At 43.9% G+C, this 12201-nt stretch overlaps 1 protein-coding gene across 5 annotated transcripts in view; it reads right to left on the minus strand.

Moving 5' to 3' along the window:
• Positions 1-12201, minus strand: part of LOC115372343 (nck-associated protein 5-like) — a 124079-nt gene that overhangs the window by 49024 nt on the left and 62854 nt on the right. For all 5 annotated transcript variants that reach the window (XM_030070153.1, XM_030070161.1, XM_030070169.1 and 2 more), the window contains one exon: positions 1763-1853. In XM_030070153.1, coding sequence (XP_029926013.1) covers positions 1763-1853 — 91 coding nt within the window. The remainder of the gene's footprint in view (positions 1-1762; positions 1854-12201) is intronic.

The raw sequence follows: 12201 nt of genomic DNA on the forward strand, positions 1-12201 counted from the left end.
TTACACAGATAATGTTAAAATTACATTCCTCCGCCATGACAGGATGATTTTACATGGTATTTTAACATGTTGGGGAAAATTAGCCACAGCTTGGGTTAGTCAGCAACAACAGTTTTGGTTGGGGTTAGGGTTACGCTGAAGTAACTAAAATTTTGTTTAAGATTTGGCAAACAAACAGTTTAGTTCAGGAGCGGTTAAAGTCATGATGAAACTGCATTTGAGAGCATCTTGCTTCCTTCAAGTGTAACCCAATGGGAGCCCACTTTAATTTAATTGAAGGGGCATGAGTTTTCAGAAATTTTGGCTCACGTCGACTGGTTTTCTGTTTTCCAGGATGTACAAGTAATAGGATTTTGATCTAAAAATCCCCCCGAAAAAGCTAATTTTAGAGATTTCTCTGGCATTTACTGTTAAATAGGTGACTATTCCAGCATGGAAAATATGCAGTATACTCCTCACTTTTCGTGCACAGAGCCCATTATTTGGGTATTAAGACACAGTGCAGTGGGCTGTCTCCTCACGTATCTGTGATGACGCTTTTGCACATCAGGACTTACAGGACATCAGTCTGTCTGCCACGTGCTCATGGCTGCTATAATCCCATGTTTCACAATCCACTGGTGCTCAGTGGGATGCACACAGACAACTGACATTTAGTCTTATGGCGCTCATATTTTACTCTGGCCCCTTTTTACTAACCGTCATCAATCAACATTTTTTTCTCTACGTCCCTTTTATGCCTTTTATTTTGAATGATGCATGGATGTAGTCATTTAAGAAGACGTACTTTTTATTGCATCCTTGCTGAACTAATGATGCCCTTTTCCTCAATCCCCAAGAGGAGAGTCGCTCTTTTTGCAAATGTTGCAAGCTTTAAAACAAGGGAGACACTGTGTTTTATTTTATAATGCATTTATTGAAGTTTACTATATAAAATTAAAGAAAGAAAGCGCTGAAGCATGATTGGTCCTGGATTAAAGCTTGAGGGTGGTGCCCAGTGCATGCGTCCAACAAAGTTTACAACCAAACAACTTTCTGTCTTTAAGTCCAGGCTGTAAACTAGTAAATAACAACAGCTGGGTGATACATGGACTCAGGCGATGGCATATCAGCGGTGCAACGCAGAGTCAACATCTTAGTTTCCAAATTGTGAAGTGTGACCTGAGAGATGACCCTGTGCCTCTGAAATATATTTCGTATTCTTTCTGCTTCCCCGCTCAGTCCCAGCAGCTATTTCTTTTACGTAACAAGGTCAGCGATGAACGCCTTCACCTTGGCTCAGCCGAGCTTTGTTCAACATTGTGGATGTGCCGGCTGAAAAAACATTATGAATATCATTGCAAAAATGGAATGGAATATTCACCATCTGAAAAATATGAATGTATGAAACTTACTCAAATGACTACAAGCGTAAAACTATCATGAGTGAACCTATTAGTTTCCTAGACATCTGACTGCAAAAATAGATTCAAATCAGGAGACATAATTAGTTTATTTTTTTGAAATATTATGCAATAAGTACTAATTGTTTTCCCTATGACATGTTTTTTTTTTTTTTAATACATTTAAAACCTTCAAATGCAAGTTAATTGAAATAGTGGCATGTTTTCAACTAAATCTAGCTCCAGCATTAGGATTAACTGAATATGAATTTCTAAACTCTCCCTGTTGTCTTCCTCCATTTGCGGGGGCCAGAGAAGTGTGACCGAGACTGATGAATTCTGGGAATGGTTGTTCACATGGGGGCGGGAGTGTGGGTTACCTTGTAGGCCTTCATGATGTCCACTGTGTCCACAGCAGTCTGCTCCAGGACGCCCTGATTCTGCAGCAGCGACCGCACCGTCTCTTCCATCCTGCACAAACGAGATACAGTGCAACGCCATCAATCAAAACGCCGCTGCGCTGTCATTCATACATAATGCAAAAACGGAACCCAAAACCACTAACAGCGGGCATACTTTTAAGAAAAGTAAAATATAAAAGGTAAGTCAAGGACAGTTGAAATGGCGAGCCGCTAGATCCATTTATTTCTTTTTCTCCTGTCATATGAGTGCTGTGCTGTTTCTGCACTGCATTTCCCAGAGATCACCTGTCAATTAAAGCGGCGTGGGCCACGACGTCTTTTTCCTTGTTTTTTTTTTTTTTTTTCTATCAAAAATGTAAAAGCACCACATCTTGTGCAGCAGACAAAAAGAGCTGCCAGACAGCCTTTATGTACTGGGTATAGGCTGAATCACTGCTCTGTTATGTCACTATATTGTAATACTGGCATTGATTTATATGAAAATGTCACTGATTACACTTTAATAAAAGGACACTGTATAAAAGAAATCCATAAAACGTTTTTTTTTAATGATTAAAAGGTGAAAGTAGGTCTAGAACCCCTGATGACAAGGGTGCACATGTCTCTTGTTACACATCTAAATGGTGCAACATCCAAAAGGAAGCTCGCCAAGGGCCTCGAGCTGCAATCTGGCCTATATGGGTTTGAGATTTATCTTGAAACCAGTCCCATCCGTGCCTTGAAAGTGATCAATATAATCAATTCTTCTAACAGATACCAATATAAACATCTCAAATTGGATCAGTGTTCATAAACTGCTTAGTAATTTCATAATCTCTTGGCGTCGGAATAGATCATTGCACCACTTGCTGCAGACTCATTGTGGTTTTTCGTATACTGTACACACACACACAGTAAAAAATGAGGAGAGAATGGGATTGAATCACTGCCAGAGACACAAGATGGATGAGTGGGGATTTTTTTTGGACTGAATCCCAACTTCTGCTCAGTTCAGGATCCGGAGCACACTCTTGTGGAAATGACTGGGTAGAGTATCGAATGGGTAAACATGGTATTAGCAGCTTATTTTGTTTGTATGTGTGTGTGTGTGTGTGTGTCTGATGATGGGATGAATTAAGTGCAATCACAGAGGCAAACGCGGGCTGAGTCAATGACCTTGACCTTCAAGGCTTGGCTGACTCAAACCAATTTGTGCCTTTATTTAAGACGCATGCAAAACAGACAGCAAACTGCACATGAAAACGCCTCTCTCTGTTTTCCCCTGAATAAGTCTCCCATGTCTTCTTTACCCTGCGAGCTGTGGGCTGAACTTTGACCCCGTATGCATTCACTTCCTATTTCAGTCATAAAAAGACGACCGCAGACGCAGATAAGCTACACGAGATGATCTCAGATCCAGCTGGGATCGTGGATGTCGCAAAACAAAGGAAATGAGAAAAGAGAACCCGCGGTGACATTCAGCGCTCTCCCAGCGGACGGGGGGTGATAGCCAGCCTTTGATATAACAAAAAAAAAAAAAAAAAAAAAAAAAAAAAAAGAGGAACATTTTGACAAAAGCACGGCTTTGCCATTGTCAGGTAGGCATCATTTGAATTTCATGACACAGACGTGTTCTGCTCTTCCTGGTTTGATTTACAGTGGGGTTAAATGGACAAAGGAGCAGTTCTCATGACAAAGCCGACATGGATGATACAATGAGGTAGACATTTACAATGAACGCTATTAATATCGGGATTGTGTGTTGCATGTTATTCATGTCAGCAGGGACTACTGCCTCTCAACTCTTCAAGTCCTGAGTCCATGAGTCATGGATGACTGTCAGCAGTGTTAGGGTTATGTTATTCTGAAAAGTAACTTGTTTCGTTACAATGTTACTGGTTTGTTATGTTGTGGTGTTGTCTATTGAGAAAATGCATGAGATTGCTTTTGCTCTACTAAAAGTAAACTAAAAGTCCTTTCTAAAGCAAAAAACACAGCAAAAATAATGACTTAAGATTATATATATCACACAAGCAGCCAAAGACGCAAAGGTTTCATTTTAGTGCAAGAAACTGAGAGAAGCAAACAAAACAAAAACCAGACTAATGCACTGACTAATTAGTCAACTAATCATTTAAGCACCACTACCTGTGTCTTAATTCTGTCTATCAATATTGAGGCAATTTTCAGTTGCTATTGGTTTATTGGTTGGTTGATTTGGATTTCTTCTGAGAGTTTAACTAACTTGCATTTTACCACGCACATTTAAAATACCTCACCTCCCAAGCTTTTACTTTTCGCATGCTTCCTACAGGCTTTGTTTTATAGTTAGTGCTGCACTGATCGGCAAGGCTGCGGGTCAGGCCTGTGGTCCTGGATCAGAATGAGTGCAGGCAGGCAGGGGAGAGGAGCACGGTGCTAGCCAGACCATCTGGCCAGCCTGAGCCATAAAGCCGGCTGTAATCAGGCCCCTAGCTGCTGAGTGAACAGCCGAAGAGGCAGGCAGGGTCGGCGACAGATTGCTCCGGCTCCCGCTTTAAATGCTGGCCTTAATCAGCACAACCTATAGAGTGAAGGGGACATGACATACATGTCACAGCAGCCCGGGGATGCTGACACCAGGTCAAGGACTAAGCGACAGCCATGATCAGCATGGCAACTAGACGGGCTGAGGGGATTTGAGCAGGTGATGGCTACAGACACTCCCACTGTATATCTCTCAGGTCTTTTTTCTCCTTCTCTAGGATGATGTTTTTTGGAAAAGTCAAGTGTAACTGGGTGTAGATCGGGATAAATGCATGAACTCACTTTTTAGTGTGGCAAAAAGTGCAGTGTAGTTTGGTGGAAACTCCAAAATGCATCTGAAATATCATTAGACAAGGCAACAGATGGAGTCAAAATTCTGGTGATGTGGCACACACACACACACACATGAATAACACATGCCAAGAAAGAGGCAATTAACATAAAATAAAACGAAACGAATGACACTTCCTTTTATCGCCGTGGCTGGTGTGGCCATACACAGCCATACCTGCCTCGCTTCCAGACAGACTGCCAGCAAACAGGCAAGGCAAGGCAAGGCAAGGCAGCGGCGAGACCCCAGTGACCTTTGCATTGCTAAGTGGCAGGATGGCTAGGAAACGCTTTGATGCCTCTGTCCGTCTGATTTCCCCGTGTTGTGGCTGGGCTGTGGCATACCTATAAACCTGAAAGAGACCCTTTGTGCTTTCTAAACAGAGCCCGGGTGCTCTGGAGCTGCCTCGCTCTCCATACCGCTACAAGTCACAGATGGCATGTCACTGGCCAGGAATAGTCCTTTGATGGTGGTGATGGAGCAGCTAAAGTCTGTGCGGTTCAGCAGTGGGACTAAGTCACCAGAATGACTTGATGTGGAAAGAAACTGGATTCATTCTTTCAATCGTGCCAGCACATCAACAAAAACCAAATTATTACATATTCTCTGCTCTTTAATTAGTATTACAACACCTTAGCCATCAGGAAATCTTCATGTGCTTCCATCAAATACAGAAAAGACCACTTAAGAAAGCAAATGTCAACAGCAAACAACTTCATAGCACTCCAAATATAATACTAACTCTAAAGCACAATTATGACCAGGTGTGTTGCAATTCTTGGCTCTTTTGCCGTCTTGGGCGCAGGGTTCTGGTTGAGCTACTAGTTCGCATCTCATTTCCCAAGTAACTCATGTGGTGCAACAACACAAATAAGAATGCTTTGGTCAATTACCCCCAAATAATCACATTTGATGGTGCGCTGATTACAAATGCCAGCAAAACGGTGCATAATGCTATTAAACGGCACTGCTCTCCGTGCTAATCGAAGCAATAATAACTACTTAAAAAGTACTTGGGAGAGGAATAAGTGAGCGATGATTTCATTCGCAGTGTACATGTGAATAAACAAACTGGGAAATGCTGCAGAGAGGAGAACGACGAAAGTATCCCGGAAAAATAAAAAGTCCCAGAAAATAAACGGTGCCATTTGTCATTACCACAAATTCTGCCAAATGAAAACTATTTACATGTAAAAGAGACTATTAACCGCTTATTGATGGATGGAATATAGCTCTCGGATGACAAACATAAAAAAAAAAACATACAGTCTTGTTTGGCGTGATTAATCTCAAAGTCCTCGCGAACTTCTTATTGAGAGCATCATTCAAGGAAGGAGGGAGGAAGGAAAGGAGGGATGGAGTGAGTGTGTGTGTGAGTGTGTGTGTGTGTGTGTGTGTGTGTGTGTGTGTGTGTGTGTGTGTGTGTTGTAGGGGGGTGCATATGTGGAAGCAAAAGAAAACTCTGACTTTCCTGACCCTCACACCGCTCACCCTGAATTTCAAACATGTTGTTCGTCAGCAGTCCAGGAAATACAATTAAGGGTCCAATCAATTTTCAGCCTGAGGTCTGACGATCCACCGCAACCCCCCTCCCCCGCCCCCACCCGCACCCCCACCCACCCACCATCACCACCAACTCCCCATACATGCACACAATCACCGACTGCCTAAAGCTTTGATGAGGCGGCGTGCTGCTGAGGTGAATAAATTTGCGTTTGATGCATCATCAGGATGCACCAGAGCCATTAGAGGTGAGACGCTGTGTGCCGGCTCACACTGGCTGGTTAACAAGCCTCCGCCGCTGTTCACGCTGCAACATAAGAAAAACTTTTTTTTTTTCCCTTGTTGCCGGTTTTTGCCTATTAAATTGTCCAAAAAAAAAAAAGTCTCAATGACATCTGGACTTCAAACGAAAATGCATTTTATAACTGTTTCACATTATGAGCTTCACACCATTGCAGCCTACAATTGCGACAAATTCTTCAACAGACCTGAAAAAGATCAAAGGACAAACTTTTATGAACTCACCCCATCTTGAATTTTCCTCCATTTTTACTGACACTATTATTCCTGAATAGCGCCAGAAAAACGGCACAGACGTCCCTGAGCTCCATAAGTGCAGACGTACAAATGGCTATCCAGCGCTCTGTTCTCACCGCACTAAATTGACCCAGACACTACTGCCCAAATGTGGGTCTCTGGGTTAAAATAGGCCACGCAGTTATAATACAAGCCTGAGTGCTTTTACCCCCTCGATTGACAGGGAACATGGTCAGCCTCTCAGCCGGGTTACAGTCAGCCTGACAGCCCATCTCCCGCTCTCATTTTCTACTTGCCATGTCTCCCATGTGTCATTATCCAACACAAGCCTATCCAAAGACAGTGATCTGGCAGGCAAGAACTTTCCCATATGTCCCATGTTCAACCCTCTCCAAAAGAAAAAGGCCCCTGCTGCGAGACAAGCAGGCTGGTAACCTCAGATCAGACGGGAATCAGGGATGGGCATGTAGGGATGAAGTGGAAATAAAGATAGGGATCCCCCGCCTTGTCGGTCAGCGTGCGAGTGCATCTGTGTGTGTCTGATGAGAAGGCGTGTGTCTTTATTAGCTCCTGGGGTTTAAGAGGCTTTGGGATCCACCAAAACCAATACTTTTCCGAGCAAGAAAAGCTAACAGAGAGGCACCGGGCCAATGCACTCGCTGCATGAGGAGAGATCTCTGCGTGCTATTGCAGTCTTGTAGCTGCTGTAGATAAACACGGGTCACACCGCCCCCCAAAATTTTCTTTAACGTCAGCTTTTTTGTGAGTTTGGATCTTTGTTTTGTTTATTTGATCATCTTTTTTTGCTGCCAATGGCTGCCTTCGCTGTTGCATGTTTCACAGCTTGCACCAGGCGGGAGTTTCTGCAAGATCCCCCCCCACGGTTGGTTAAGTTAGGTGCCAGCATTCCTTGGCAGCAGTATATAAGCTACACTGTGTCTGTATGCTGACTAAAAAAGTGAGAGTATGCCTTTTGTACATTGCCACTATTTGGTTAGAAGTTCAAATCTCCAACAAACTACATTTGGTTGAGGACAATAAAGTTGAATCTAATCTAATGTCAGCATTTCAAGAGCAAAGACAAGCAGCCATGCTTTTAGTTGGACAACTATGCATATTCAGTTTTATCAAAATAATTTTTTAGATGTAAGGAAGTTTGGATTTTCTCCCTCTTCTTCAAAAGAAATGCACTGCAATTTAACAAAATCAAGCCATGTTTCTTTGGTGACATAGTATTCTTAGTATTCTGCACATCCACAACCATTTAGCTGTCATCTACTGTCGGTCTCTGTATCAAATGCACATTGAATCAGTTTGAGTGCGATGAAATGCTTCCAGAGGTGTACACTGTAATGGCAAGGTGTTCGCATGAAACAGCAAATCACTGAGCAAATTTAAAAGATTTTCTAATTATTCTTGTCTCGGTCCTGAGATCTGAGAGCTCGTCTCGGTTCTGACTTGGTCTGCCAGGGTGATCTTGGCAACAACCCTGTGCTATCTTTAAATTCTCTCTGTGCTCTGTTGATTTCCCTTGATAGCAGAGAACTTGGCAACATTAACTGGTATTGATGCCCAAGATGAGAACAGCATTGTAAAACCCACATTGGTCTGTTGCAGATTGAGAAATACATCAAAGCCACGGGAGCAGAGGAGTGTAATATGAAGTTTAACAGTGGAGTGATCGAGATCTGAATCCAAGACACACATTTCTTAAAGTTTCACCCCAACAACACGGTGATTTCAAGATGCACCAGTGGGTGGACGGTGCCAGAGATCTGGGGTGACACTGCAGGTTTTCCCTGCTTTGACACTCTCACTCTGTCAGCGCTGTCAAAGGCTCAGGTCAACCAAGACCCCCTAATCAGATTTTACTAGCAAACAATTGGAAAATCCCAAAGCTGGTGAAATGAGAGGGAGAACAATCACCTGGTTGTGCGGCTGAATCGAGGCCATCGGGGCCCTCGCGTGACCACTACATGGATGGCTACAATCGCCTTATCCGACCTCATCCAGCCCCGGCAAAACTGTCCATGCTGGTGTTAGAATATTCCATTCTTCTTTTCAGGCTCCTTTCCAGTAAATCTCCACTTATGTACGCCCACCGGGCTGATTGCCCTAGCTTAACCCAGCTCTAAGCCATGCTTATCCTCTTTAAGGAGTTGTTGGGTTTGTGTTTTTCCCCTCACAGAAAGCATGCAAAGGGGACCCTTCCTTTAAGGGGAGTGACGTGACCCAAATGAAGGAGGGCAAACTCAGATTTGGTGGAAGGCGTCCAGTTTACTGCCTGGAGGACAGTCCTGAGCTGTAAAAGTCATGCGGGTCAGTCACGCATGTTACAGCAGGGTCACATTACGAAAGGTCCTCAACCTCAATGACCACTGACTCTCGAAGGTCACCTCTGACCTTTTCAACGAGACACACATGCCAGAGGAAAAGAGACCACAAGGCTGAAGCATTTAAGACATCTAGACAGTCATATTTCACACATTTGTGGCCAAAAGCCATGACACCGGGCTCCCTAAACTTCACAGGGTGCCCAAGAGAAAGCTCGATCCAAATGTATCTTTTTGCTTCAGTTTTTAAGAATTCAGACAAAATGACTTATTGACTTTTTTTATGCAACATACTGACTTAAAGCGCTGAATGCAAATATCAATAATGCATGAACAACAAAACCTGCCTCCAATGTATCTGATTTTCCTTTTTGGGAAACATTTATTCTCTCACCTTGACAACAGAAGCCTCATAAGAGTTGAACTTTATTTTACCAAAATGACTTTGAACGTGAATACTGATTCACAGAATGAGCTGCTCAAAATATCAGTCATTGCCGCCTGGGTGCAGCTGAGGACGAGTATGAAAAGTGGATAAATTTAAGGGAGAGCTCCAGACTTAAGTTCTTCCTCCTTTATCCCTCCAGCAGTCACACTACATTTGGAAGGACTTAGGGAGCAAATTCACTCTGGCCTTCCCACATGTTCACCACTGGCCAAAGGAAGCAGTTAGCGAGGAAGAAGCCGCAGGTCCACACCATCGAGCCCCTGCATGCATTTCCCCGCCGGATTACACAACCATGTGGAGTCCACATGCAGAGAGCGAGAGGCGAGAAAGAGACAGAGACAGGCAGAAACGGAGACCTCAGTGGGAGACCTTATTCATGATGACAGCCCGAGGCCCATTACTCACACCAGGAGCCTCAGCTGCCCCGCAAATGCTCCCCTTGACCACTTGGGACCTGGAGATGGGAGATGGCAGTATACAGGAGCTGGACCAAGGCTGAGAGCTGCTCTGGACGCAACCAAACACAGCTGAGGCACGGCAGACAGGCTTACGGTTTCACAGCACAAAACCACATGTCAGGCTTCAAGAGCATGAACTGAAAACAACAGGACACAAAAAAAAAAACACTTGAACAAATCTCAAAACTAGGCATGCACTGACAACACTCTGTCCATGCCCATACTCCTATCAAGCACCAGTCCAATTCAATTACCTTCACCGAACAGGGCAGGCTTAGACGATTCGTTTGGGGTCTTTGGACAAAATAATTTATCTAAGTCCTTCTCCTCCACAACATTTGAGAAACACAGACGTCTGAGTGCCAAAAGTGCAGAAAATCAAAACAGTTTGCTCTTTTTTTCTGACAGGTTACATGGGGCTCTTGGCATCAGATATTAGTCAAATAAAATCTCCTTCATTACACAATCATTTTAGCCCGGTAGTGGCTTCAACAAAAAAGTCATTCACTCCTTTATCTAAACTCTTTTGGTGAAGGGTCGTGAACAAAATTATGAATTCACTATTTAAAACGTGTTCAAATGGAAATAATACCCTTATATGAGCTAACCACTATGCTGCAATTATGCACCCTTTGCAAACGCTTCACGATCATGACTCTTGAATAAGCTGAACGACTGAGCCTTCTCCCATTTCACAAGAAGGTACACTTGACTGGTATTTTCTGACAGTGAATTAGTTTATATTGCACAATAAAAAAAAAAAAAAAAAAAAAAAAAAAAAAAAAGAACTCGCTGAGGATATGTGTCAACCAGGGTGCCCAATCCATACTGTAACCATAAGGTCACTGTGTCTATTCAATGCTGTTTGACTGTAGGCTAAAATCAGTGAGCGCTACTGCTGCAAAACCAGAGAGAACAGGAAAGCTACTGATGTGAGGATGGATGCCCTACTTCCGCAAAAGCTTGTAATCTGACCTCGTTTAGATGCCTATAAACATCATAAACAGCATGTTTAATCCGAGGCGGAAGTGAGCAGAGTGTGTGCGTACAAGCGCTCATTTCCCTGTGACATAGTTAGCAAGTAATAGATCGCACTTTGACATATAAACCCAGCGTGCCGCTTGTTGAATTCACTGCATCCTCTTTTCTCACAAAGGGGGCAAGTGGTGCCCAAGCTCATCTGGGCTGGCAATTAACCGCAAGCAATATAGCAGAATAACCCCAAATTAAATGAAATCATACATAATTCCCTGGAAACCCAATTCTCCATATTTGGTTGTTAAAGGGAGGGGTCAAAATGGACCAATAAATCCTCTAAATACGAGGTGCTCTGAAAATAGTCCAGACACCTATTATCTGTTTAACAGTCGTCGACCCCATTGGGCAGGAACAAGGAAGTGGCTTCAAAGACATTCCCCCCTTCCTGTTAATGACCCCAGATGTGTCGCGCTGAACAGGGGCCCGATTCATCCGGCTGGATCCCGCCGCCTGCCCGGCATGTGGGAGGCCGTTTGAATGCAGCAAAATTAAAACACTTAGGCCAGGCGTGGCTGGATGCTGTGTGATTAGAGGAGGGGGCATTGATCTGCAAACAGAGTGCAATCACTCCATCTCGGAGTGTATTAGCATTCGCCGGTCCAGCTGTGCAGAGAAGGGGGGGGGTGCTAATGAGAGAAGCACATGAACACACACACAAGGCGCTGAAACTTTACTCTGCGGACCGTGGAGAGATCTCAACCTGAGCATGACTGTCCAAACAACACGTCCAGGCTTGAAAAGCACTGCCATTCCTGCCTGTTTACATCATCTGTCCGTCACACGCGCGCACGTGCACCCAAGTCCACACACACACACAGACGCCGGTGCATACATGTTCTCACACACTGAGTAATGTGCAGAAAGAATACACCGCCGAGCTGTAAATCTGCAGGCACCAGTCATCGTCTGCTGTTGTTGTTAGTCTAGCCGTAAGTCTCCCATATCCTGCCATGAAGAGAGCCCTTCAAGGCAGCGATGATTCAAAGTCAAGTGGACCGGGTCGGCGGTGAGCGGCTTAGTTTAGCCAATGAGTGCGCACGTGCCCTGGGTGGCAACGACAGACCGCCTTGCGAGATGAAGTCGAGACAAATTTATTTACAAACCGCCTTTAACAAATGTGTCTGTCTCAAAGTTCTTTGCAGAGAACAAGGGACGCGCTGCAAAAATCCTCTTCAAGGCCATTTAGTCTCATTTTCAGTTGTAAAACCTTAGAACGAGTGAAAAAAAAATATCTGCAAGTGGGA

Source organism: Myripristis murdjan, chromosome 2, assembly GCF_902150065.1.
Source record: "Myripristis murdjan chromosome 2, fMyrMur1.1, whole genome shotgun sequence".
NCBI lineage: Eukaryota > Metazoa > Chordata > Actinopteri > Holocentriformes > Holocentridae > Myripristis > Myripristis murdjan.